General features: G+C 45.5%; 1 protein-coding gene across 1 annotated transcript; it reads left to right on the forward strand.

The window, feature by feature from the left end:
* Positions 1-17,522: 17,522 nt before the first annotated feature.
* On the forward strand, positions 17,523-23,332 carry CCK (cholecystokinin). Its single transcript, XM_055413373.2, has 3 exons — positions 17,523-17,567; positions 18,617-18,832; positions 22,961-23,332. Exons 2-3 carry the CDS (start codon positions 18,619-18,621, stop codon positions 23,092-23,094), a joined length of 348 nt encoding a protein of 115 aa, XP_055269348.1. The 5' UTR covers positions 17,523-17,567; positions 18,617-18,618; the 3' UTR covers positions 23,095-23,332.
* Positions 23,333-26,150: the final 2,818 nt, after the last annotated feature.

Consider the following 26,150-nt stretch of genomic DNA (forward strand, 5'->3'; position numbering starts at 1 on the left):
GTTGAATTTGCCATCAAAATGTTTCCATCCCAGGTGTCAAGCTCTCACTCTTTTCCTATTAGCACCTTGTAAAGGCGATTGTTTTCTTAATTTCTTTTTCTGATAGCTTATTGTTAGTATATAGAAATGCAACAGGTTTCTGTATAGTAATTTTGTATTCTGCAACTTACTGAATTCATTGATGGGTTCTAATAGTTTTTTGAACCATTAAAAAACTTAGAATTTTCTTTAGGATTTTTTTATATACAATATCATGTCATCTTCAAACAGTGTGAAAATTTCACTTCTTTTTCACTTTTAAAAATATTTAAAATATATAAGGAAGATAAAAAGATATTGACAATTTTAATCCAATAGTCCAATTCATGGAGTTAAACTTGAAGGGAATAATGAACTTAAAGGAAAAAAATTCCTCGAAGATATTTTAGGCCTTTACCTTTTTTGAGAAAAAAGCTAGAAATATGAATGTTTAACAGTAGTAACTCTGGCTCATTCATTCCTTCATTTCATAGACATTTATTTAGCTTTTACTATGTGCTAAACATTAGGTTAGGAAAAAAACAAATATGGCATTTGTTTAGGGATCTGCTGGAGGGAACGTGCAAACACATTTAGTTCACAATGTAAGAAAAATGACAAGGATGATTTCCCATCTTTAAATGATTTCAGTGTACTTTCCCCAGTGCCCCACCACCTCCCCAGATGAATTGATTTCCAATTCATTTGACATTAATTTCTAATGTAATTGCAATGTGGTTTTATCAAAGATAAACAAAATGACTTTTCAGGTAGCACATATTGATCACCCATAGCACTGAAATATTGAAGAGTCGTAAGATAGGGGAGATGATATTTGTTCAACAATAAAATTGTATCCATCAAGTTTTAATGGCCTGAGAGAAGATGTGTGGGGGGAAATGAGCACCATTTATTTGTAAGTGTAAATCTTATCAGTTTTTAATGATGACTTTTTACTCTCTCTGAGCCTAAAATGATGCCCCAAAGGTAGCTTACTTCAGGATAGTAGGGGATCATGCTTACCCTGTTGCTGGGCCCAAGTTAGCAGCCAGGTAAGCACATGGGAACAGGTGTGTGAAGAGACCTAAGTTTACATCAGAGGATCAGCCTAAGTCTACATCAGAGGATCAGCTGGTTGCTGATCTTTCTTAACACAAAGACTTTCTGTTCATAATCTCAAAGTGGAACTTAGGCTCATACATTTAAATATTCACTTGATAAGCTACTCTTCAAAGTATGTTTATGTAAAATACTAAAACATTTTATGGTTGAATCAGACCTGGATGACAATTTAGGGTGTCTGCAGTCCATTTCTCTGCCTTTAGATGGGACCACGGCTACTTCAACTCGGAAAGATGAGAATTTATCTTTTAAAAAAATCAGTGATATAGCTGAAGCTTGCTAAAATGCATTTTTTCTAAAGCCAACAAGAGACACTTAATTCAGTATCTCTGGAACTCGGACATATGCATTTATTATTTGACCCCAGGTGATTGTGGGAAGCAGATGAATTTCTAATCAGATCTTAAGGAAAATAGTTCTATAGGGAATGATTTTAAGAAATATTAGTTCATCAGTTCTCTATAGAATTCACAAGTATAAAGAATAGCAATAATCATTTGATGTTTTTCAACATATAGCACTTGTTAAAATTATAAATATTTTAAAATTATTTTAAAATTTCAAATAAATAAATCAGTGATCATGATAATTGCCCCCAGAGCTAGTTAGCCATTTCTGCTAGTTTGCTCCATTGTTTTGAGATATTAGCATTTGGAGAAGGAAATGGCAACCCACTCCAGTGTTCTTGCCTGGAGAATCCCAGGGACAGAGAAGCCTGGTGGGCTGCCGTCTCTGGGGTTGCACAGAGTCGGACACGACTGAAGCGACTTAGCAGCATGCTTCAGTATAAACTTAGTTACCAGGATCATAAACTTTTTTACCTTGGCCATCCCACACCCTTCCCCCAACACCATTCTCTTCTCCACCTACTCAATACCCTTGGCTCTACTTGGCCACTCTTATTGTTAACAGCAAGTCTAGAAAATGGAAACAAATCTATAGTGACAAGAAGAGATCACTGGTTTCCTGGGGATTGGGAGGGAAGCTGGGAAGAGATATCAGGAAACTCTGGCTGCAGGGAGGGATAGAAATATTTGTTATCTTGATTGTCATGATGGCTTCAAGGGTGTAAACACATGTCTGTTCTGTTCTGTTCAGTCGCCCAGTCGTGTCCGACTCTTTGCGACCCCGTGGACTGTAGCCTACCAGGCTTCTCCATCCATGGGATTCTCCTTTCAAGAATACTGGAGTGGGTTACCATTTCCTTCTCCAGGGGATCTTCCCGACCCAGGGATCGAACCCGGGTCTCCCGCATTGGAGGCAGATGCGTTAACCTCTGAGCCACCAGGGACACATGTCAACAGTGACCAAATGGTACACTCTCTGTGTTATCTATTGTACTTTAGTTATACCTCAATAAAGTTATTTAATAAGTTCTTAGCTACCTGAACTTCTTTCAGATCCAGCCTAATTTAAAAGCTTTGGTTTGCTCAGTTGGCCTCATGACTGAGACCCCGCAGTCTATAGCTTGTCTCCCCAGCCCCCAGAGCTGGAAACCACAGCAGTAACCTAACCGAGCTCCACTTCATAAGATGGTCTCGGCTCTCTGTAATCATGTAACCACTTCACTATCAAAGAAGCGCAGAGAAATTAAGTCAGTCGCGATTTGTTCTTGTCAGAGAACACTACACTTGTAGTTCTGCTGGTTGTGGGTGACTCTGTGACATTGGAGAGGCAGTACAGGGGACATTTCATAGATGAATATTCTGAGGAGGACATTCAACTTCATGTACATGGACCACCACCCCCACCAAGATCTCCTCAAGGCCGTGACTAAACCTCTCTCTTTCTGAGTGTGTTTGTTGAGGTGTACCGGGGTCCACCCAGTGTCTCCTTCCCAGCAGCAGCCCCAGAGGTGTTATGGGGAAGAGAATCTAGGGCTTTTTCCACATCAGTCCCCATCAGTCCCTTATTCCATTCCCTTCATGAGGGAGCAGTGAAGAGCGAACATGAGAACACTGAGCGTCTTAGAACACCTCCAGAGCCTTCCAGAGTAAAGGCTCCAATTGCCTTTCACTCCAAGGCAGAGGCAGAGGGGATTGATGATGAAGACATGTACCTATATCTTAGCTGCCTTTTTCTAGGAGTGGTGTGAGTCTGTGATTCTAATCACAAATACCCTTCCTTCCCCAAGGGGAAAAAAAATGTTTCTTTCTCCATTCACAAGGTGGGACAGAGTTGATAGAAGCCAAGCTTCAGATTGAGTTGAATGTGACAGAAGCCTGGCTCAAACAAAATGACACAGAACTGGAATGTATTGACTATTATACTAGGAAATCCAGATGTAGGTCTTCTCAGGCACAGAGGGGTATAGGTGTTAAAAGGCTTCTTCCTACCTCTGTCTCTCTCTTTCCCAGCTCTCTTGCCCTCAGTCCTCTGTACAGGCTGAATTCTCAATCAAACTCTTGCATTTTTGTGACCACCCATGGCTCTTGATTACAAAGGCCCCTACTAATCCTACTGTATCCTAGATAAAAATAGGCCAACTCCCTCAATAGTAATATATCTATTTTTTGTAAGACTTTTTTTGATGTGGGTCATTTAAAAAATCTTTATTGAGTTTGTTACAATATTGATTCTGTTTTATGTTTTGTTTTTTCCTGACCATGAGGCATGTGGGATTTTAGCTCCCAGATCAGGGACCGAACTTGACCCCATATATTGGAAGGTGAAGTCTTAACCACTGGACCACCAGGGAAGTCCTCAATCGAGTCTCATAGAGGAACTCTGATTGACTCTGCTTGGGTTAAGTGCTGATTTAGGGACCAGTCACTGCAGCCAAGAGAATGGCCATACCTACTGCCAAGCCATGAGGGGATAGGTGAGGAGGGGTATTATAGACCCACCCAAACCACATGGGTTGGTTTCCCACAGTGAAGAGGAGCTCTGCCAGCAGAATAGGAGAGGAGATGGCATTATGGGAAGCTGTCACAGTCCCCTAGAAGGAGGAAGAGAAATTGCTAGCATCCCAACCAGAAAGGCTGTTGCCTAAAGGAAAAGAGTCTCTATACTTGCTACCTCCCGGTGAGTCACAGAACTCATCTTCTCTGCTGTGAACCTCCTTGGCTCTCAGTCATCTGGGGGAACAGGAGACTCTTCAACTTTGCTAGAAAGGCAAGGGCCCTGCCTCCGCCTGTGCTGTCTTGCTTCTGCAGCAGGAGGAAAGGCTATTGGGCTGCCTGCTCCATTCACAGGAAAATAAGGATGCCAGCTTGTGATTTATTCAGAGCATGGAGAAACTTGACCTTCACAGAGAAGAAAATAGCTCAGAGGAGCAGAAGTGTTGATGAACAAAATGTCGCCATTCTTGGTCTTGACCTGGAAGACTTAGGCGTATGATGATGACATTCAGGGAGGGAAGGGGCATCTGTAATTATCTTCTATTATGTGCCTGAGGTTTCAGTTCTCAGAAAGTCTAGCATTTGGGATTCTTTCTCTCCTGCCTTTATTCAGTGTTATTCCACTTAAGAGAAAGGAAATTTTAGCTGATATTCCTGTGATTCAAAAGCAAGTTTAGCTTGCGTTAAAGCTTCTACTTTTACACTCAGCCTCCCCCACCCCCCAGTTCCCTGATCCCCGTTTTGCCATTTGTTGGCTACATGGCCTCAGTCTCTCCAAGCCTATTCCCTAAAGGGCAGGTAGAAATAATCAGACCATTTCAGTAGGAAGACACACCAGAAAATGTTCCCAAACTTGCTTTCCCCAAAACCTAGGACAGCTTTTTAGAACCACATTTTTAAATAGATTACACTAGTATTATGACATGTGTACTATATACCGACGGGAGTTATTACATAAACCTCCTAAAATGTGAATTTATACACATTTTCTATCTCTTTGTTCTATACTAAGGATTGTGTTTTTATCAAACACTTTTCTTAAATCCATTCACAATTGCATTCCCTTTCCCCTGATTCTGAAGTATGAGTATACTTTCTCATCAACACAGTTCAGTTCAGTTCAGTTGAGTCACTCAGTCGTGTCCAACTCTTTGCGACCCCATGAATCACAGCACGCCAGGCCTCCCTGTCCATCACCAACTCCCAGAGTTCACTCAAACTCATGTCCTTTGAGTCGGGACAGCAGAGGATGGGAAAGAGAAAGAAAAGAAAAGATAGAGTGTGTGTATGTGTTTGTGTGGCCCCATGTGTGCATACACAAATATGTGATGAGGTGGGCACCATGATTATTTGACCTGTGCATTCCTGCCTAGGAAGGACGTATTCCCATATGGATCCTTTGTGAGAGCCCAGTGTCTTCATGATGCAAAAGGGCATTCAACCAGCCCCAACCTCATACCTAATGGAAGGGACATGTCTTTCTGCAAAGTTATTCCACTCAGAACAGAAAAGAAAAAACCCTGCATTCCTGTATTCTTCCCTTGCCTTTTTTGTATACTAATTGCCAAGTACAGAAAAAAATAACAGCTTAGGCTTGCTTAGAGTAATGTATGAGGGCAGAGATTTCAGGATGACTTTAACTATTTGACTATTGTCTGCTGAGAAAATATGGAATTGCAATCATTTCTCCAACAATGAATATTTGCTTCACTGATGATACCTCTATGTTTTACTGCTGTTTCTGTGTCCTTCCATGCACAGAACAACCTTTTATTTTGATGCCAAATTGTAGTACAATGTTTTAAAAGACATTTAAAATAGTGTTTAAACTTAACCTACAACAATGCCATTACTTACGTGAAGCCTTATCAATAAGAGGGCTTCCCTGGTGTCTCAAAGGTTAAAGAGTCTGCCTGCAATGTGGGAGACCTGGGTTCGATCCCTGGGTCGGGAAGATCCCCTGGAGAAGGAAATGGCAACCCACTCCAGTATTCTTGCCTGGAGAATCCCATGGACGGAGGACCTGGTGGGCTACAGTTCACGGGGTCGCAAAGAGTTGGACACGACTGAGCGACTTCACTTTACTTATCAGTAAGAACAACCAGGGTCATCTACTCTTGAGCAAATTATAAAATGTCTGATTTCAAATGCTAAAATGTGAAAAATGTCTACATCTTAGAAATGATAAAATATAGTAAATATAAATGATTTATGCACACAGACACTTCCATGACATAAAACCATGTTCAAAAGGAAATAATTTGCTCACAAAAGGTCTTCTAATTGCTGTTCTCATTTTGACATCTTCAAGTGCTCTTCAAAGTTGTATCATTATTGACCCATTAGTTAGCCTAGTTTTGCAAACTGGACTACAATGTAAGCACACTTCTCACAAAATGAAAGTAATTACGGTGTGGGCATTCTGAAGGACATCCCTTGTTCTCACCACACACCCAGCTAGGAGACTATAAACCATCCTTTGCTGCATGAACTGACTTTAGTTGAGGCTTAACGGGGCAAAGCAGGTATTTAAACTCAAGATCATCTGACATTGAAGTCTAATGACTCAAAGAATGTCCTCCCCAAACTCCCCAGCCTCTCCATTCAAACCCCTTCTGAGTTTAACCTGCCATCTCAATGAAATACTGTGCTCCCTCCAAGGGCCTGTCTGAGAAGGTGAGGAATTAATGCTAAACTCACACCTCTGATTGCACAGGAATCCTACAGCTGGCAGTAAGTGTCCTATTCCAGAGAATGGGGAGAAGCCCAGCTCATAACCCATTTCCCAAACACAACAGGCTTGGTCCATACCTGGTTTGCCACCATTCCCTAAAGTGAAGTTGGCCAGCTTTCCAGTACTCATAAGTCCTTACACTTACGTTAGCCTTAAAGGGGCTATGAGAACATGCCCCCAGGTATTCTTGGGCCACATTTGGCTCCGAGTGGGAAAGGCAATTGTAAATTTCAGTTAACCAAGAAGGAGAGAATTCAGGTTTAAGACGGGGGACTCCTGGCCAGACAAATATTTTTCTTTAGATGCCCTTATTCCGGTTTGACCTCAGATCTTATCCAGACAGAGGATAGATGCAGGTGGGGAAACTGTGGGTTTAAGGGGATGGGGAGGTCATTGTCAGAAAAAGCTAGTTTGGGGTGATTTGTTACATAGCAATTGACTTCAGAAGGAAGGGAAGGAGTAGGGAGGAGGGTTAGACTCAGAGGCTTTGAGAATGGCCCAGGTATGAGCCCATGAGAACCTGAGAGAGAAAATCAATCACCTTTGAGTTGACCCAGAAAGCTCAGAGCCTCTAAATTACCCTGACAGGCATGCAAATTATCCAGCAGCCAGAAATTCTACCACCAAAATCTTCCAGATTTGGAACTTCCCCTGTGCTCCCAATGCAGGGGACCTGCATTGGATCCCTGACCAGGGAACTAGATCCCACATGTTGCAACTAAGAGTTCGCATGCTACAACTAAAGACCCCCCATTGTGGTTGTTTAGTCATGTCTATCTCTTTGCAACCCCTCTATAGCCCTCCAGACTCCTCTGTCCATGGGATTTCCCAGGCAAGAATATTGGAGTGGGTTGTCATTTCCTTCTCCAGGGGCTCTTCCCCACCTTGGGATCAAACTAGCATCTCCTGAGGCTCCTATATTGGCAGGTGGATTCTTTACCACTAAGTCACCTGGGAAACCCTACAGATGTAGACCCAAAGCAAAGGTTTTGAGGGCCAGTAGTTAATTTTGGGAGATGACCCCAGGAACCTCAAGGATGGAAATAAGGAAGTGAGACAGGGCAGGGAAGACACGCAGTAAAGGTTGCATTACTGAGCATGACACCACCAAAGGCCATTATGACTGAACTGTGCTGGGAACCTATGAAGCTGGCGTGAAACATGGCTCAGTATCAGAGAGCTGGGAAATACGGTCACCACTTCCTGCCAGTCGCTGGTTGAGGACTGCTCCTCTGGGCAGTCATTCCTCAGCCCTTGAAGCAGGTTCCCCTCGATCAGAGAGGACATTCTAGCAAAAAGTCACAAGGGCTGGGAGCTGAAAGTCAGAACAACCCACATAGGAAAAGTAAGTGCTAAACAGACTCGGGCAAGGCACCCTTGGCATCTGATAAAGTAGCTACAGTAACACGTGAGCGCCTGGTCCAGGAAGGCAAGTTCTTTCCAATCACAGTGCCGATCGCTTGGGCCTTTTTAAAGCAAGAAAGCAAATTTTTATGGGCAGAAGAAAAAGAAACACAATCATTGCCAAGAAACCAGCAGCATTTCTCTAGGCAAATCCTTGAGACCCATCTGTACCTTTCCAAGGAGAGCAGATTGCCTTGTGAGTTCTAGGGTTTTGGCTGGTAACAAACCCAGCTCCTCGCCTCTGATTTCCCAGCTGTGTGTACAGCACAGGCGAATGCCTTTAGCAGCCTGGCAACGCTTGTAGCAATTAGGATCGCCAAGAAATAGCTACACGTTCACTCCTGCTCTCTGAATCCATGATTTTCCATTAAAATTAGCATATTGTTATGCAAGGGGTCGTCCCCAGGGAGCCCCAAACAAACCTCCTAAAACTTGAAGGTTTCAGCAGACTTGAGCCTTGAATGCTCTTCTCTGTCTGCTTTGATGTCAGTGGAGCCACTGTTTTCAGAAAAGAGAGTGAGTGATAAAACTCCAGAGCCTTGGATCTGGAAAAATCCCAAGACATCTTTCACCTCTGCTTTCTCCATCCCCAAGGGCCATCTCCTCCCCAGTATCCCATTCCGAGATCAATATTTTTGTTTCAAGAATTGCTGATTATGGAAAAGGGCTGGAGATGCCAGTCTCCTCATCCCCAAGCCCTCACCTCACACAGCTAAGGTTTATCCCATTGAGGGTATACCTGACCTGCCTCTTGAGAAACCTGTATGCAGGTCAGGAAGCAACAGTTAGAACTGTACATGGAACAACAGACTGGTTCCAAATAGGAAAAGGAGTACGTCAAGGTTGTATATTGTCACCCTGCTTATTTAACTTATATGCAGAGTACATCATGAGGAACACTGGGCTGGAAGAAGCACCAGCTGGAATCAAGATTGCCGGGAGAAATATCAATAACCTCAGATATGCAGATGACACCACCCTTATGGCAGAAAGTGAAGAGGAACTCAAAAGCCTCTTGATGAAAGTGAAAGAGGAGAGTGAAAAGGTTGGCTTGAAGCTCAACATTCAGAAAATGAAGATCATGGCATCTGGTCCCATCACTTCATGGGAAATAGATGGGGAAACAGTAGAAACAGTATCAGACTTTATTTTGGGGGGCTCCAAAATCACTGCAGATGCTGATTGCAGCCAGGAAATTAAAAGACGCTTACTCCTTGGAAGGAAAGTTATGACCAACCTAGATAGTATACTAAAAAGCAGAGACATTACTTTGCCAACCAAGGTCCGTCTAGTCAAGGCTATGGTTTTTCCCGTGGTCATGTATGGATGTGAGAGTTGGACTGTGAAGAAAGCTGATCGCCGAAGAATTGATGGTTTTGAACTGTGGTGCTGGAGAAGACTCTTGAGAGTCCCTTAGACTGCAAGGAGATCCAACTAGTCCATTCTAGAGGAGATCAATCCTGGGTGTTCATTGGAAGGACTGATGCTAAAGCTGAAACTCCAATACTTTGGCCACCTCATGCGACAAGTTGACTCACTGGAAAAGAGTCTGATGCTAGGAGGGATTGGGGGTGGGAGGAGACGGGGACGACAGAGAATGAGATGGCTGGATGCCATCACCGACTCTGTGGACATGAGTTTGAGTGAACTCCGGGAGTTGGTGATGGACAGGGAGGCCTGGCGTGCTGTGATTCATGGGGTCGCAAAGAGTCGGACACGACTGAGCGACTGAACTGAACTGAAGAAGTGGTTCTTCGCCAACTTGGATGGTTGTGCAAATGTAGGGTCATGAGACTGAAGTGGCTTGCTCTGCATGATGCAAACAGTGGGTGTGAGACCTGAGACTGAGATCCAGTATCATTTCACTACAAAGTTCCCAGGGTCAGAGAAGAAAGGGAAAAGTGCCTGCCATGACAAAGAGGACAGGTTGCTTGAACATTTCTCCAGGTCAAAGTATTTGTACCTATAGGTGCCTATGTTCCCCAAAGGACAAGAACAAAATAGGGAGATTTGTGTGTCTTTAAGTTCAAAAAGGTAACGGGGTCTTTCCTGAGATTTGCATTTAGGGGCTACAAGAGCTGCTGTTAATGCTTCACCTGATATAACCTCCACCCCCCTGAATTCTCCTGCAGCTACGGGGGATGCTTCCTGTACCCACTGATGGCTTCCCTGGCCGAATACCTGCATCTCTCTTCTCAGCCTGTGAGGGCCTCCTCTCTTCCACCTGCCAGAGTAACCCTCAAACCACAGGATGTAGGAGTCATGGATAAATGGTCCAGTGGAAAACTCTGAAGTGTTTCTTATACAGTTCTCTGAACCCAGGTGCCCCCAGCAGTAGCCTGTTCTTTAACCCACGTTGTAATCAGCTACTCTCTCTTTCCCATCTTCTCAGTTCAGTTGCCTGGAATGGTCCAGCCCAAACACACCACCTGCATCTGGACTCGGTCCCAGGGTCTGTTTTGGTTGGAGACCCAATCTAAGGGACCCCAAATATAAGGCAACATTCTTGACTGAAGATTGAGCCTCATTTTCCTCCCCACTCCAAGCTTTGGAAACTTACATAAGAAACCCAACCTGGCAGCTACTGACATATTCTCACTCCTCTGTACGTCCTCAGAGCCCCTGGGCCCAGCGCCCTGATGCTCCCCACTCAGCTGGAGGCCCGTCTGTTGCCAGCATCTCCAGGGAAGTCTCAGAATCTGGTAAATAAACTCCTTCCTTCGCTCGACATCATGGGTGCTAGGAAAATCTAGGCACGAATCCTTCATTTCCGGGCTGCCAATTTCTGCATATGCTGCAGGTTTGTGCCATTCCTTAAGGACTGGATGTTGTGAAAAATCTAGGCAGAACTTTTACTTTCATGGTAAAAAAAAAAACAACCCTGCTGCTTTTTAGCACACAATGATTTTCTCTCTTCTTTTTGGCTCCCTTTCTTATCAACATGTCCTTCACACATTGCTCAGCATCATCCCTAGGCAAAGTAGCCCCAAACTTGCTGTTCCCAATACCCTGAACCTCAAGAGCACCTCAGCTGGCTCTGCCCACCTCTGCACTGAAACTTGGCAGCTCCGGTTCCGCCCTCGGGTCTCAGGCTTGTCTGAGAGAAGCTAGTGCAGGTGCGATGGTGATGTCAGGCCCAAGGGTCAGGAGCATGCTGAGGTGGAAGAAGGACTGTGTATTTAGTGCAGTTTGTGCATCATCTTTATTTATTTTTGGCAACCATATCCTCACTGTCTGTCCTCTACACACTCCACCCCATCTTTCTGGAGTCCCTACCTTCAATCCCTGCTCCCAGTGTTTCCCCAGATTCAGTTAGGAAAGCAAGAAACAGGTGGAGCAGGATTAAGCCTTAAACATCCATGTTCTGAAGACTTGGATTCCCAACCCCAACTGACCTGCTCTGAAATCATGGATATTTCACATTCTCCCTTTATTGGCCTAATATACCATGTATTCTTGGCTGGAGAATCCCAGGGACAGGGGAGCCTGGTGGGCTTCCGTCTATGGGGTCACACAGAGTCGGACATGACTGAAGTGACTTAGCAGCAGCAGCAGCAGCAGGGCTTCCCTGTGGCTCAGCTGATACAGCATCTACCTGCAATTCAGGAGACCCAGGTTCGATCCCTGGGTCGGGAAGATCCCTGGGAGAAGGAAATGGCAACCCACTCCAGTACTCTTGCTGAAAAACTCCATGGACCATCACCCGAGGAGCCTGGTAGGTGAAAGTCCATGGAATTGCAAAGAGTCGGACACGACTGAGCGACTTCACTTCACCAAGTATAACTCTTGTAATACAACTCTATGTGTGTGCATGCATGCTCAGCTGCTTAGTCGTGTCCGGCTCTTTGGGACCCCACAGACTGTAGCCCATCAGGTCCCTCTGTCCATGGGATTCCCCCAGCAAGAATATTGGAATGTGTTGCCATGTCCTCCTCTAGGGGATCTTCCTGAGCCAGGGACTGAACCAGCTTTGGCAAGTGAATTCTTTACCACTGAGCCACCTGGGAATTCCATAGTACACTTCTGCACACAATATTTTAAAAATCAATATAATGCTCTCTATATAAGATAATATAAAATATATTCTCTAATATAAAAAGAAAGCCATTTAGAATACAATGATATGTATCTCAATATGTAAATGGTTAGGCATAGCTAACTCGAAGACAGTTGTCAGATGTTTATGCTTACTTAGAATGAGTAAGTTTGGATTTAAAATAAGCAACCCAGGTTGCAACTGAATTTTACAGACATTTTCCCTTTACATTTGATAACTTGAAATAAAAGTTAAATAATATAAACACAGGATTTTGTGAGTGGGCCAATACATGGGCCAATAGAGGTGTGAACTCAAACACTACAAGCAACACTGGGGCTGGCAACATGATTTTCATAATGGTGGCCATTTCCTCTTAAAATCACAAACAAAACAAAGTACGATCCTTAGTGGATTTAACATTCTTGGAAAATTAAGTCATGTTAAAACTGTGCCAAAATGCTTTTTACTTAAGTTAATTGAAATTAGCTTCTAGTCTTGAATAACTAGAGACAAGCTTTTTCACACATGTGAATACCCAGGGGGTCATTCAACATTATGTACTTGTCCATCTAGCAGGTGGCCAGACACTCTGCCTTCTGGCACACTCCCACCAAATGCCAGCAGGCACCACTTGTTACTTTGCTCACCCCAAAATTCTTCATAAATGTTTAAAACGTCACCTAGAGAGCAGTGTCAGTCACACTGAGAAGTATCACCCACCCTTTGCCCTCTACACACACAGGCCACAGATTTTCAAACAGAACAGTGACCCGAAGGTTAAACTCAGTGGTTTAGTAGGGTCAGCTCTCTACCACCTCAGAACTAATGTTCTCAGGTAGTGAGCTTGGCTGGGGAGCTGGCCAAGCATCCAGAGCTCAAGCATTAATAAACAAGAAAAGATATATATGCTGTCTTTGACAGCTGGGAACAATTGCCTGAAGGGTAACTTGGCAATATTTACCAAAATTTTAAGTGTAGATACTCTTTCAGCAACTCTAGGAACCTGTGCTTGAGCAGTATGATATATATTCAAGGAGCCTCAGTTATAAGATATTGGAAACTATTTAAATTTTTATCAGTAGGGCACTGGCTAGATGAATTAAGGCACATCCATCCATTGGAGTGTTCTCTAGACACTGAGGTAGAATTACGCAAATAGTACAAAGTGACCTCTAATACAAATCTTAAAAGAAAAAAGCAAAGCAGAGAACATTGTATATTATGTGCTTCCAAGTAGAAATTATTTGTGTGTGTGTTTGACACATTTGATTGGCTTGTATGTTCATGGATTCTCTGTGGAAGAATTCACTAGAATCTAGAAGCAGTCCTTGCCTCTGGGCAAGAACAGGGGTGAGCAGGAGACTTCATTTTAACTACATACCTTTTCCTACCTTTAAATTAATAAATTTAATTTAAATTAATAAAATTTTGAATTATGTGCACTTAGGCCTATTATTGGAGAAGGCAGTGGCACCCCACTCCAGTACTCTTGCCTGGAAAGTCCCATGGACAGAGGAACCTGGTGGGCTGCAGTCCATGGGATCGCTAAGAGTTGGACATGACTAAGCGGCTTCACTTTCAATTTTCACTTTCATGCATTGGCGAAGGAAATGGCAACCCACTCCAGCATTCTTGCCTGGAGAATCCCAGCGATGGGGGAGCCTGGTGGGCTGCCGTCTATGGGGTCGCACAGAGTTGGACATGACTGAAGCGACTTAGCAGCAGCAGCAGCAGCAGCAGCAGGGCTCTTATTGAATTTAATAACCACTTGAATTGGTAAAACTAAGAACCTTCCCTGATAAGGCTGTCCAGCAACAGCCGTGTCCTCCGGCATTAATGTAGAGGAGGGGAAATGCAGCAACCAGGGCGGTAGGTAGGACATGTCTCCGCTGGAGGCTGGGATGCTGCAGGGACGTGTGCTTTTCCTTTGCTGTGAGAGGCCCCTCTTCAGAGGGAATCTGTATCAGCAGGGCCACAAAGATTTCAGACTTGCCCTGAAAGAACTTAAGTCTCCCTGTTGGTTAACTTTTCCCAGTTATGGACAATAAAGGCTCTCTTAACACTTCTACAAAGGAAAGGGACACTAAAGACAAACCTGAAGACACTGGTGGATGGTCTCCCTGGCAACTTCCATTCCTGCTGGCTTTTCAGGATTGGTTTGAAAAGCAAAGGCTCATTCTGCATGTGAGGGTCAATGGGCTGGCTGCTGACCTCTCCTCTTTCCTGTCACTTATTCAGGAGATGACCTTTCATTTCTGGTGCCTCTTATATCCCTGGCTAAAACAGATTGTGTTAAAAACAATTCCTATGGTTATTTGGGAGTCCAAGACCCAGGCAGAGGCCAACAAATGGCTTTTCACTTACTACTATGCACCTAGTCAATCCAGTCAACTGAACTAAGAGTTGTTTCCTTGGTGGACGTGTACTGATCACTTAGCATGTGTCCAGGATACTCCTTACACTGGGTGAGTAAATCATGGTTCCTATCCTCTGGCATGTTGGCAGATAAGATGTTCAAAGAGATAAACAGTTCAGTCGGCAAATATTTATTCAGGATCTGTTGTCCTTCTAGGCTTGGGGGTGCTGGTTATGAGATGTGTCCCTTGGGTTATCTCACAGAAACCTCGGTGGGATTGAGTCCACAACAGTATCCCCCTTATTAACATGCACTTGATTTCCTTCTCTCTCTTCCCTGCTCCCTTACTCCTACTTCCTTGAGATCACTCCCAAATAATCTCCCTGCACCCAGGTTGTCTCAGCCTTGCTTTTGTGAGCACCTCATCTTAAGAGATTTCGAGGGAACTCATTATAGTAAGAGGATATGGTTCACCATAATCACAGCTCCTTCTTTCTTTTCTGCTAAATTGCTCCATATAATGGCAGATGACATTGGCTATGTGGGCCTTTGGAAAATTCCAGGACAAATAATGACATTTCCAATACGAGTTCAAGAGAAAAAAAAAATTCAAGATCCCAAACACAAGACTTAAAGCACATTTCTAATCACAGCAAACAATCTCCTGACCTCCTTTAAATGGAGATCACTGTAACAAGTTTAAATTCCATGAATAATAAAGTAGGAGGCTCTAGTGTGTCCTTGGAAATTCCACTCAGTTTTCTATAAAAGAAAAATGGACATATGTCTTTGAGATACTTCCCATGGCTTTAAAAAAAACCCTGCATGGAAACTATCACATCCCTGTTTCAAGGGCTGCTTTGGGGGATGCCTCTCCAACTCTGAATGGGATCTCAGTTAAATTATTTTCAGCACAATTAGATGGAAATTTCTAGATTCCAAATCAGAAAACAGTTACAGGTTACCTGTGCTGTCTACAGTGACACATCTGGATGTGGTTCCCGCACTTTCCATTTCCTGGATGAAAGTAGAGACCTTTCGCATCATGTGGCATTTATTTTCTGTCTCCCTGCCTAGAATGGAGGCACCACGAATACAGGCATTTTGCCTGTTTTGCTCCCTATTGTGTCCCAACAGTGTCTGATAGACAGATACTCGGTAGGTCTGTCCTACTTGGTGTCCTCGGTAGGATCATGCTGAAATTAGACAAAACCTTGGGGGCACGTGATTTATTATGGAGATGATCCCAGATCTAGAAGTGAGAAAATGACAATACAGGAGAAAAAGTGTTCAATAAATATTAACTAAATGGATGGAGGGGAGGGAGTTCAGTAACTGGCTTACCAGGAAATTCCGGAAATTCTGTAGCAGTGGTTCTCAAAGTGTGGTCAGGGGACCATCACCACCAGCCGGAGGCACAGGGAAATCGTTAGAAATGCAGGTTTCTGGGCCCCACCTCAGACCAAATGAATCAGAAACTCTGGGAGGTGTTTGAGCAAGCCCCTTAGGTGATTATGCTCCATAACAACTTCATGTTCTCAGACATGCCTTGACCACAGTCACAAAGAAAACTAGTTTCACCAAGTGAACTACACAGTAGCCTAGTGGCAAAACCACTGGGAAACATCTAACCTGCAACTCTGTTTCAAACATGTTGTCTTTAGATTGCAGAAATGCAGCAGCTTTCAGAGTTCAGAAAGGGAGACAGCAACCAGAGGCATCTCCCCACCAAGCGTCCAGGACTCCCCACCCACCTCAACACCACAGTCCCACCATCCCAGGAGCTGAGTACAGATTCTGATTTGAAAGAATCAGGTCCAAATCTTTCTCCAGAAAGGGAAAAGGGGGGAGGGGCGGGTGGCTACCCTCAAGTCTCGGGCTGGAAGGTCTCAGTACGATGAGGCTCCTGGGAACTGTGGAGAAGCCTTGGCCAGGTGCTGCTTCTCTTGGCTCCCGGTTGCTGAAATGGGGTTGTCAGTAATTTTGCAGCACCGGGAGAACTGGAGCACTAACTAGATGACTCTAACCCAAAACGGCTTCAGGGAGGTGGTGGGTGTAGACCCCTATGGCGCACAGGCCAGGGGCGCGACCCCGCAGGGAAGGGCACACAGCTGCCGCGTCGCCTCCCATGTCCCCACTAGGGGGGGTGAGTGACAAGAGCGAGGTCTTTATTTCAAAGACGGCGGGGACCGGCCCAAGTGTGAAAGCTGGGAAAGATGGGACTGGCGGATGCCGATGCCAGAGGGGAACGGCGATTGGAGGGCTTTTGGGGGCACTCGCTGGCGCCGCTTGGCGACAGGAGCTGCTGGCACCGCGGAAGAAAACACGGCCCTTTCCCAAACTCCGGGCAAAGCCCAATAGTCTCATCCTCATTTTACAGCTACGGAAAGCAGGGTCCGCGACGCCCGCAGCCAGCCGTGGAGGAGCCCTTTCGCTGACCCAGGGACCCTTGCCCTCGGGATCCTGGGATCAAGGGACTGAGAACAAAGTTAAAAGACCAGAGCAGCTTGGGATGCTCCAAGAGGGGCAGACACTTCCACCATCTCAGAATTACATTTTGCTCACCCCCAGCACTGTCTAGTGCCACCCCATCCTATCCCCGGTTCCCTTTCCAGCGCCTCTGGTCCCCAAAGCCAACTACAGGCGCGCGGGCAAGCTTCTCCATCCCGCAGTAGAGTCCCATTCCTAGGTTTCCCACCCTGAAGATGGGGAGCTTCGCGCTGGAATGGGCAAGGGAGAGGGGATGCACGGAGCTGGGGAAGGAAGTCCCCCCGACCGAGACGCGGCTGAAGCCACCCACCCCGCCACCCACCCAGCTCCACATGGCCATTGCCCCCTCTCTCCCAGCAGCCACCTCAATCTATTGTCGCCCCGGCGGCCGCCCTCGGAGCACGTGCCGCTACCCCTCTGCGTCAGTACTGGGTAAACAGATGACTGGCCAACGACTCAGGCGGGGCTATTTAAGAGGCAGCCTCCTGCCCGCCTACCTTGAACTTGGCCCAGCTCCCCGCTGCTCTGGCTGGAACGCGAAGCCGGCTGCGTCCTCCTCCGAAGGTAGGTTCCCGGTTCTCGGGGATCCAAGTGTCCTCGAAGGAGGATTCTTCACTTTTGTTCCCCTTCCCTTTCATTTTACTGTTTTCTGTGTCTTCTTTCCGACAGCTCGAAAGACATTTCTCCAAGTCACAAAGGACAGTGCGGGCTGGGTGGGTAGGGCTGGTTTACAGACTTCGACTCGCTTGCTTTGTTCTCCAGCGCAGGCAACGCGGGAGCATCTGTTTGCTCGGGTTAGCGGGCAAATTGCGATTCGCTAGATGTTACACAGCAGTCCAGTGTACTTTGCAATCTTTTCAGATAAACTCCCGAGAGGTTTTTAATTTAAATTCATTTTCTGAATACTGAGGGAAAACTCGAGGTTTGGGGGATAGAACTGTCCCGGCGTTTTATCTGCGCGGATCTAAAACGCAGCGATGCTTGGCGGACGCCGGCGGACTGAGCGCAGATTTCTGATTTTTTAAAATCCTGCCTGTGTTTGACATAGTTGTTCATTGCCAATTCCCATGTGCACCTTGAGGAAACTTGAAAAATACGGCTTTCATGTATTGATCTCATATTTTAAACCGTGCTTCTCAGTTTTTCACCATTTATTTCCCTGTTTGAAGCGTCTTAGCTCTCTGGTAGGGTTCCTTTTTTTCGTTAAGGCTCTTATTTTTCCTGCAGAGTCGTCCCTTTCGGATAATTTTCACCTGTCTTTAATCTCTTGTTTTTCCAGTTAGGAGAAGAGAGACAACGCTTTAACACTTCCTCAAACTAAAGGAAAACAGAGGACATTCCTTCTGCTAAACAGGGCAGAGGACAGGGTCTCTCTCCGTCCCCCGTTCCACTCCCGGGCCCCGACTGCGGTTCACCCCAAAGAGGAACGCAGTGCGCCCGAACGCGCGTGCTGGGGTCACCGGCTCCCCAGTGCTGGCACCTGCCTGGCGGATCCGGAGCCCTGCGCCTTTGGGCTGAGACCCCTTCTCTGTACCTTGGGTGCCCGGCCCTCCTCAAGAGCCCACGGATGCCTCACCTTTTCGTTCACGTCCCCTTCCCTCTGATCCCCGCAGCCATGAACCGCGGCGTGTGCCTGTGCTTGCTGATGGCGGTCCTGGCGGCCGGCGCCTTGGCGCAGCAGATGCCTCACGCCGACCCCGCGGGCACTCGGGCGCAGCCCGCGGAGGAGGCGCCCCGGAGGCAGCTGAGGGCGGTGCCGAGGGTGGACGACGAGCCCCGAGCACACCTGGGCGCGCTGCTGGCCAGGTACATCCAGCAGGCTCGGAAAGGTACGCAGGCCGCCTCTCTGTCCCTCCCTTCTGCCTCCAGGCCTGACCCTCTTCTCTACCATCGGGCTGGTGAAGGTGGGTGACTCCTGGGGAGCGAGGGGGTACCTGGGCAACACGATAAGGTGAAAGGTTTTTCACTTTCTTTTCACTGATTCTGCTTGCCCCAGACGGTGCAGTTTTCTGTACCTCCTTTGTAGCGAACTGAGAGGGAAGGGGCAGGACTTAATTTATTAAGAGAAAGCTTTCTTTAAACTAATTTCTGGCACTGTGTTGCTGTTTAGGTTCAACATATTGTAAAGATATTAAAAGATGACTACTGAGCAAATTACTAACTCAGAAAGAGTTTGCAGATCCACTAAACACCCTCTACTGTAAATATAAAGGACCCAGGAGCTGCCCAGCTACTGCATTTGGAAACCCTCTAGCAGGCAATGGTCAGTGTTAAGAATACTTGAGAGCTGACAGCAACAGTCTAAGAAGAAGTGACTATGTGTCGATTTTCATGGAAGTATGTAACTGGAAGAAAGAATCAGGAGCAGTTTTGAGTCCTCTTTTAGCAGTGGTTTAAGATGATGACCCAGCAAGAGATGTGTTTATTTTTGCTTTGATGTTGGAGACACAGACCCAACTGCGGCAGGAGCTAAACAAGTCACACTTTCCTCAGCATCAAAGTCTTTCTCTAGGAATAAAGTAATTCAGCAGCTCAGTAGCTGAGTGGCATACGGACAGCCCTGTCCCTTTCCTGGGCCTGACTGTCTCATGTGTAAAAGAGGGCATGAGGTGGGGTTCCCGGAGGCTCATTCATCTCTAAGGTCCTTGGAAATCATGATTTGAACTGGGACAGATTTTTTTTCCTATCAACTTTATCTAAAGTGATACTAATGGTGAAGCCGTGTTTTAAATTGGACCAATATGGCTGGATGATAAACCAGCAAATGCTGCTGGGAGAGGTGGGAGGTGGGCTCCTTTCCCACAAGGCTCTCTTAACCTGCTGGGGTTCCGCGGCCTGGATTTGAACTTTAACTTGTGGCTTGATGAAATGAGGAGAAAATAAAGGGTTTGGCACTCCAGAGTCTCCTAGAATTCCATAGGAAGGTGAGAAGGGACCTTTTTGACCAGGACAATTCAGAAGGAAAAAAAGAAGATGATGCATTACATTTCATCCTTTTATTGAGGGATTGTCCCAACTACCATCTTCTATTTTGCTTTCCTCCTAGTTATATTGAAAAATGTGGAAATATTAGACAGATGACAGAGAATGTCTGAAAATTTGGAGGTTCCTGCTGACTGTCTGTCTGAAAGTAGTTTAAAATCTGCCCTTGGATATGGGTTGAATATCCTAGGTTTTTCATTGACCATAATCTGGAAGCCCCTTCCTACCTTCAGGAAAGATCCACCAGAAACAATTCTGGGAAAGAAGCCAGTTACCAAATGATTTCCCCAGAACTGACACTTCACAGTGGATTTATACCACAACTCTTAGCTGGAAGGGCCTTCCTACTGTCTTTTCTCAGCCCTTTGCCTTCAGCCTGCAGTGACAAACAAACCCATATGGGAAGAATCGTCACTTGAAACTTTAGCTGCCAACACCAAGGATCAGTGCTAGCTGGAAAAAAAAAAATCATTCTTTTCTATTTGACAAATATGAACTAGAAATAAGTATCTCTATCTATACAGTTTCTTTGTTTTATACATTTTGAGAGCACAGTGACTATTTACTCAACTGTAGTATATGCCACCGGAGAAGGCAATGGCAAGCCACTCCAGTACTCTTGCCTAGAAAATCCCATGGATGGAGGAGCCTAGAAGGCTGCAGTCCGTGGGATCACTAAGGGTCGGACACGACTGAGCGACTTCACTTTCACTTTTCACTTTCACACATTGGAGAAGGAAATGGCAACCCACTCCAGTGTTCTTGCCTGGAGAATCCCAGGGACAGGGGAGCCTGGTGGGCTTCCGTCTATGGGGTCACACAGAGTTGGACACGACTGAAGTGACTTAGCAGCAGCAGCAGTATATGCCATGCTTAAAGATTCTAAACAAGATAATGCACCCTCTGGGGAGAGCTCAAGAGTTTATCGTTAAGAACTGTCTATGGAGCTGTCCGTGATCTGAAGAGGAGGAATTCTATTAGTGTACACCTGTCCCAAGCCCAGCACTGTCCAGTGCTCCGTCTGTATTGTCTCTCTGTTCTCACAGCAACCCTGTGCAGTGGGGTGTGTTATCCTTATTGTGTCAGTGTGGAAGCCGGGATTCTGGAAGATTGAGTGCCTCGATGGGTAGTGCATCTTGGCAGCATAAGGACTGGGAATTTACTCAAGTCCTGCCCTCCCCAGATGGTCTGGAAGCCCTTCAGCTTCCCAGCTGAACTGCTCATTACAAGTTTTAAAGTTTCAAGGAGCCAGGCCCTTCAACTGTGTGAGTTGGTTGTAAGTGCCTGCTCTGGGTACGCAATGGGGAAGTAAGTGAGGACTCTGGTAAATACACAGAACCATGTGTGGAATGGGGAAGTTCTGGGTGACACAGGCACAGCTTCCATACTGTACATGATCCCCCCGACCACAACCACTGAGGTTGCTGCTCACACTGAAGCTGCCGTGTTGCTTCCATTAGGTGGCATTTCCAGTGGTGCCCAGCCCTTGGATGGGGGCATTCAGCAGCAATGAGGCATATTTTGGTGTGACTGCGTACAGATAACTGGGTCTGGGTCTGAGAGTTTTGCCGAATGCAGGGACTAATAGTTCATCTGCAAGGTGTTGAACAAATAAACAGCAAAGGCTGATTTCCTTTGCATAGACTGGCAACCCCTGCAAAAGAGCTGGAATGTGCTGGGGTGATGCTTAGTTCCAAGGCTGAGATATAATGGGGAGGGGAAAGAGGGGACAGGAAGAAAGTGTGGGGACATTGCCCCGAAGGGTTGTTTCTGATTTTTAATTTAGCTAGCTTTATTTGATTATCACGATCCCTGCTTCTGCAGTGTCATCAGTAAATAAGTTGTGGTCCGACTTGATGCAGCTTTGGCAGCAGTTGGCAAGGTCAGCCTTGTACAGAAGGGCTCAATGCCAGCATTGCGAGCAGTGGGGACACAGTGGCCCCCAATATAATAGGAACCATCGAGAGAGCCTCTACCCCTCTGCTCTTGAAGCCACCTGGGCTTTGCCCAGTGAGATCACTGAGGGACCGTTCTTGCCCCTTGGTTTGTACAACAGAAGGTATGATCCCAGGATGCCAGTGTCTGTGATCTGTGGGCCAGAACAGTCACATGCCTCATCATGGCCCTGCCCACTCAGCATGAATCATACCTGGACTCATCCTGTTCTGAAGGACTCAACTCCCATCCCCATGGGCCCATTTCAGGTTCAATGATTGCATTTTGGTCAAAATGGCTGAACTAAGCTACTCTGTTCTGCCCACCCTTCTCTGAGTGTTACTGAGATGCTAAGATTTTAATCTGCCGGTGTGCCTTTTTCTCAATATCATTTTTCTTTTTTAGAAAAAGAAGGTAGCTTTCAAATTAATAATTTTAAAACAGCATTTATCTAGTAGTGAGATTGGATTCCATTTTAGAAAAGCCATTCTAACATCAAAATATTGCCATCACATTACCTTGACAAGAGTCAGGTAGGCTTAGGAATATTAAGGGGTAAATTTTATTTTTTTGCCCTATAGGATCTTAGTTCCCCAACCAGAGAATGAACCATGCCCCCTACCTTGAGAGCATGGAGCCTGAACCACTTGACCACCAGGAAAGGCCCTTAAGGGGTAAATTTTAGAAATGGGTACGCCTGGGGAAATACTGCTACATAAGGGAAAACACCCCGAGGAGTAGGAAAATCTAGGCAGGTCTCAGCTATGAAAGGCGAGAATAAGTTAATTCACCTAAATTCTTACAGATTGCAAACTACACCCACGACTAGAAAATACTACCTTCTCTCCAGTTACACAGATATGGGTCTTTCTTTTCTCTAAGGTTTTGGCCCAGCAATCTCACTCTCTTGATACCTCTTTGATACCTTTAAGAGGGTGTAGGTTACATATTGCCTGGCCTTTTCTATTATTTGCCTTTACAATAGGAACTAGTGATGCTCTTAGATATAATTATCCTGTTTCCTTCCTCTCTGCCCCTAGCTCCTTCTGGCCGAATGTCTGTGATCAAGAACCTGCAGAGCCTGGACCCCAGCCACAGGATAAGTGACCGGGACTACATGGGCTGGATGGATTTTGGCCGGCGCAGTGCTGAGGAGTTTGAATACACCTCCTAGAAGACCTGGCCTTCAGCAATGTGATAGGAAGCAACCTCCTGACTCAAAGGAGGCAGAATAAGAAAACAATCACACTCATAACTCGTCTCTGATGTCTGACATTTAAAGTACCTATTTATTAAGTTTTCAGTGTGAAAAATCTGTCTGTTTCATTGTCCAGCATAACCTCACACCTTGGCAGAAATGTACAAAAGGACGACAAAATGTTTTCCTTATTTGTGATCCCCGGTCCTAATGTGTTATGATGCTATTAAAGTGATTTTCTTCTGTCCCTCGTTCTCTGTGTCTACAAATGGCAAAAGGTCCTTTAGTCTTCAGAAAGTTCAAGGAGGGATTCCTGATGTATGGGACCGAAGGATGAATCCCTGCAGGAGATGATCAGAGAAAAGGGACCTGGGTTTTATCCAGCAAAGGCCCCAGGTGGCCTGATGCAATAGGACATGAAGCCCCAAAGGAGACAGACATTGGAAAGAAAGGTGGTTAATTCACTTTACAAGGAACACTGCATTTTGGTTCCGTATCAGTTGGACACCGCCCATGACTGTCTGGGAAGTAGATGGCAGTCTCTGTGTTACTTTAGTTCTGTCTTTGATATGCCAGTTAGGACCAGATCCAAGCATGCATGGCTTGGGGTTGAGGCCTGGAGTTCATGAATGACTATATGGGGTTGCCTTCCTGAGCTACTCTCTCTCTGTCTCCAATCTCCCCAGAACTTTCCAGTTTCCTGCAACTCTCCGTTTTGGTCCTCCACCCAAAAACTTGGCTCTGGTTATCCTGTTCTGCCACACACTCTCATATTTGGGCCCATGTTCGAGTCTGAGCAATGGAAGAACAGTGAATGAAAAAAAGCAATAGGGGTCGATGAGACCCTCTTGAGATCATAACTCCTCCTGTCCAAGAGCCAGTTTCCTCTTCCTCAGTTTTGGCCTTGGCCAGGCTCATGACTGACTGTTACCATTGTGGCTGTGTGTTTGCCAGGGGGCTGTGGCATGAGAGAGAAGAAAAGAAAAACAGGAAATATTTATGCTCTCTGGCCATTAGGAATTCCCTTTTTTATTCCTTGATCCAGAACTAAGGGATATTTCCTGGAGATGGGTTTGCTATGCCCCAGACTGCACTTTTAGTCCTAGGTTATGTTAAGTTCAAGAAAAGTCCCACACACTGTCTTCCAGGCCTGCTCCTGCATCCTCTGTGCCCAGCAGGACCTGGTAGTTTCTAAGGAACTCTAGGATCTTGATGAAATATTGTCTCAAGATGTGATGAAATTTAAAAACTCAGTCACTCACGCCATCAGGGTATTCTCTAAGATTGTGTGCCTTATTTTATTATCTTAATTCTGAACACTTTACTATAACTCCCAAGAGCCTTCTGGTTTGGAAAAATCCCAAGACAGCACAAGAGGTACTGACAAGTGGGATATTATATCTAATCAAGCTCCAAGACTAGCAACTTTTCTACCTTTTCGTTCCCATGGCTCACATGCTGGTCTGGGCACATAGAAGCAGGCAGAATTGGCAAGAGTTCAAGCCTTTCCTGCTCTAACACTTCTGGACTGTCGCCAGAGTGGCTCATATTGTTTGATCTTTTTCCAAGTTCCATTCCGGAAGGGATTCAACTGCTCCCTTTATCATCTTGTGTGTACTGTTATAAGCCCTTCGCTGGCCCACAGCATGTATGGAAGCACACCTCTATGTCAGGCACTATGCTGATGTGGCAGGTACAGCAACCAAGAGCTCCAGTGGGAGGTTCACAAAATCACAGTACAGTGCTTCAGGAATTATGGCAGATACTAATAATATTCAAAGGCTGGGAGAGGACAGAGCAGCAGAGCTGGCTGAATTAAGGGGCAGAACAGCTGGGCCAGTCTCAAAGGGACATCTAATCACCACGGCGGCAAATCAGGTGTCAGTGAATTTCTTTATACTTAGTAACTTAGTTAACTGAAGAAATGGGCATCCATTCCTCCCCTACAGAAGATTACAATGCCCTCAAGTGGACAGTTTTTTAAAAAACCACTCCTGTGGTTGCCAGCTCCTCTCTGTAGAGAGTCACACTGAAATCTGCAGAATTCAGGCCCACTTCTTTGCCAGCCCTGCTGGTTAACCCTCCCAATCAGCTGAAGTTTCAAAACCGGATAATTCAGGGCCCTGGACTGTTTATTTTAAGAATGGGTGATTTTTTTAATCTTAATATTGGAACTTTTAATATGACTGACAAAAGGCTCCAGGGTTTGGAAAATCACTCAATGAAACTGAAAAAGGGAACTAGAGCCACTGACAAATTCTTTTTGTAGAATTAAACTCAAGGAAAAAAAGGAACGCTTAAATGTATTTTGAAGACAAGTTGGTAACTATGGTTACCTCTAGTTAGTGAGCAGCTCATGCTTTCCAGATTTGAGTGGAGGAAAACTGAAATGAAAAACAATTCCAAATTAGTAAAAATGCTAAGTTCCATTGAGTGCATGTGATGCTGGGAGCAATTGGGGGTAGGAGGAGACGGGGACGACAGAGAATGAGGTGGCTGGATGGCATCACCGACTCGATGGACATGAGTTTGAGTGAACTCCGGGAGTTGGTGATGGACAGGGAGGCCTTTCGTGTTGTGATTCATGGGGTCGCTAAGAGTCGGACACGACTGAGCAACTGAACTGAACTGAACTGAATGTACTTTAGAAATGTACTTTAATGTCTGTTGAGTCTAGTAATTAAGAAGTTGATCTTGCATTTTGGATTTTTTAATTTTATTTTTTTCTGTAACTTATCATTATTGCATGTTACAAAAATATTGGCCCATGACAGATCAATTTGAAAAATAAAACCAACAAACTGATCCTTCACCATTAAGGGTTGAGAAGTACCACAACGCATGTTCTTAAAGTCCCAGGGATTTGACACCTGGCTAAGCCCCTTGTCTTCATCCCTGTGTAATCTGCTGGTCACAACTCTGGCCTTGACAGCAGCCTCAGAGGGGGCCAGAGACTGGGCATCAGCTGATGCAAATGAAGGGATCTTCCTACCCAGTTCCTGAGCCTAACAACCATTTCTGTGGTGGGTCAG

The sequence above is a fragment of the Moschus berezovskii genome, chromosome 24 (genome assembly GCF_049115385.1).
Source record: "Moschus berezovskii isolate FMDL1 chromosome 24, NW_MosBer_1.0, whole genome shotgun sequence".
NCBI lineage: Eukaryota > Metazoa > Chordata > Mammalia > Artiodactyla > Moschidae > Moschus > Moschus berezovskii.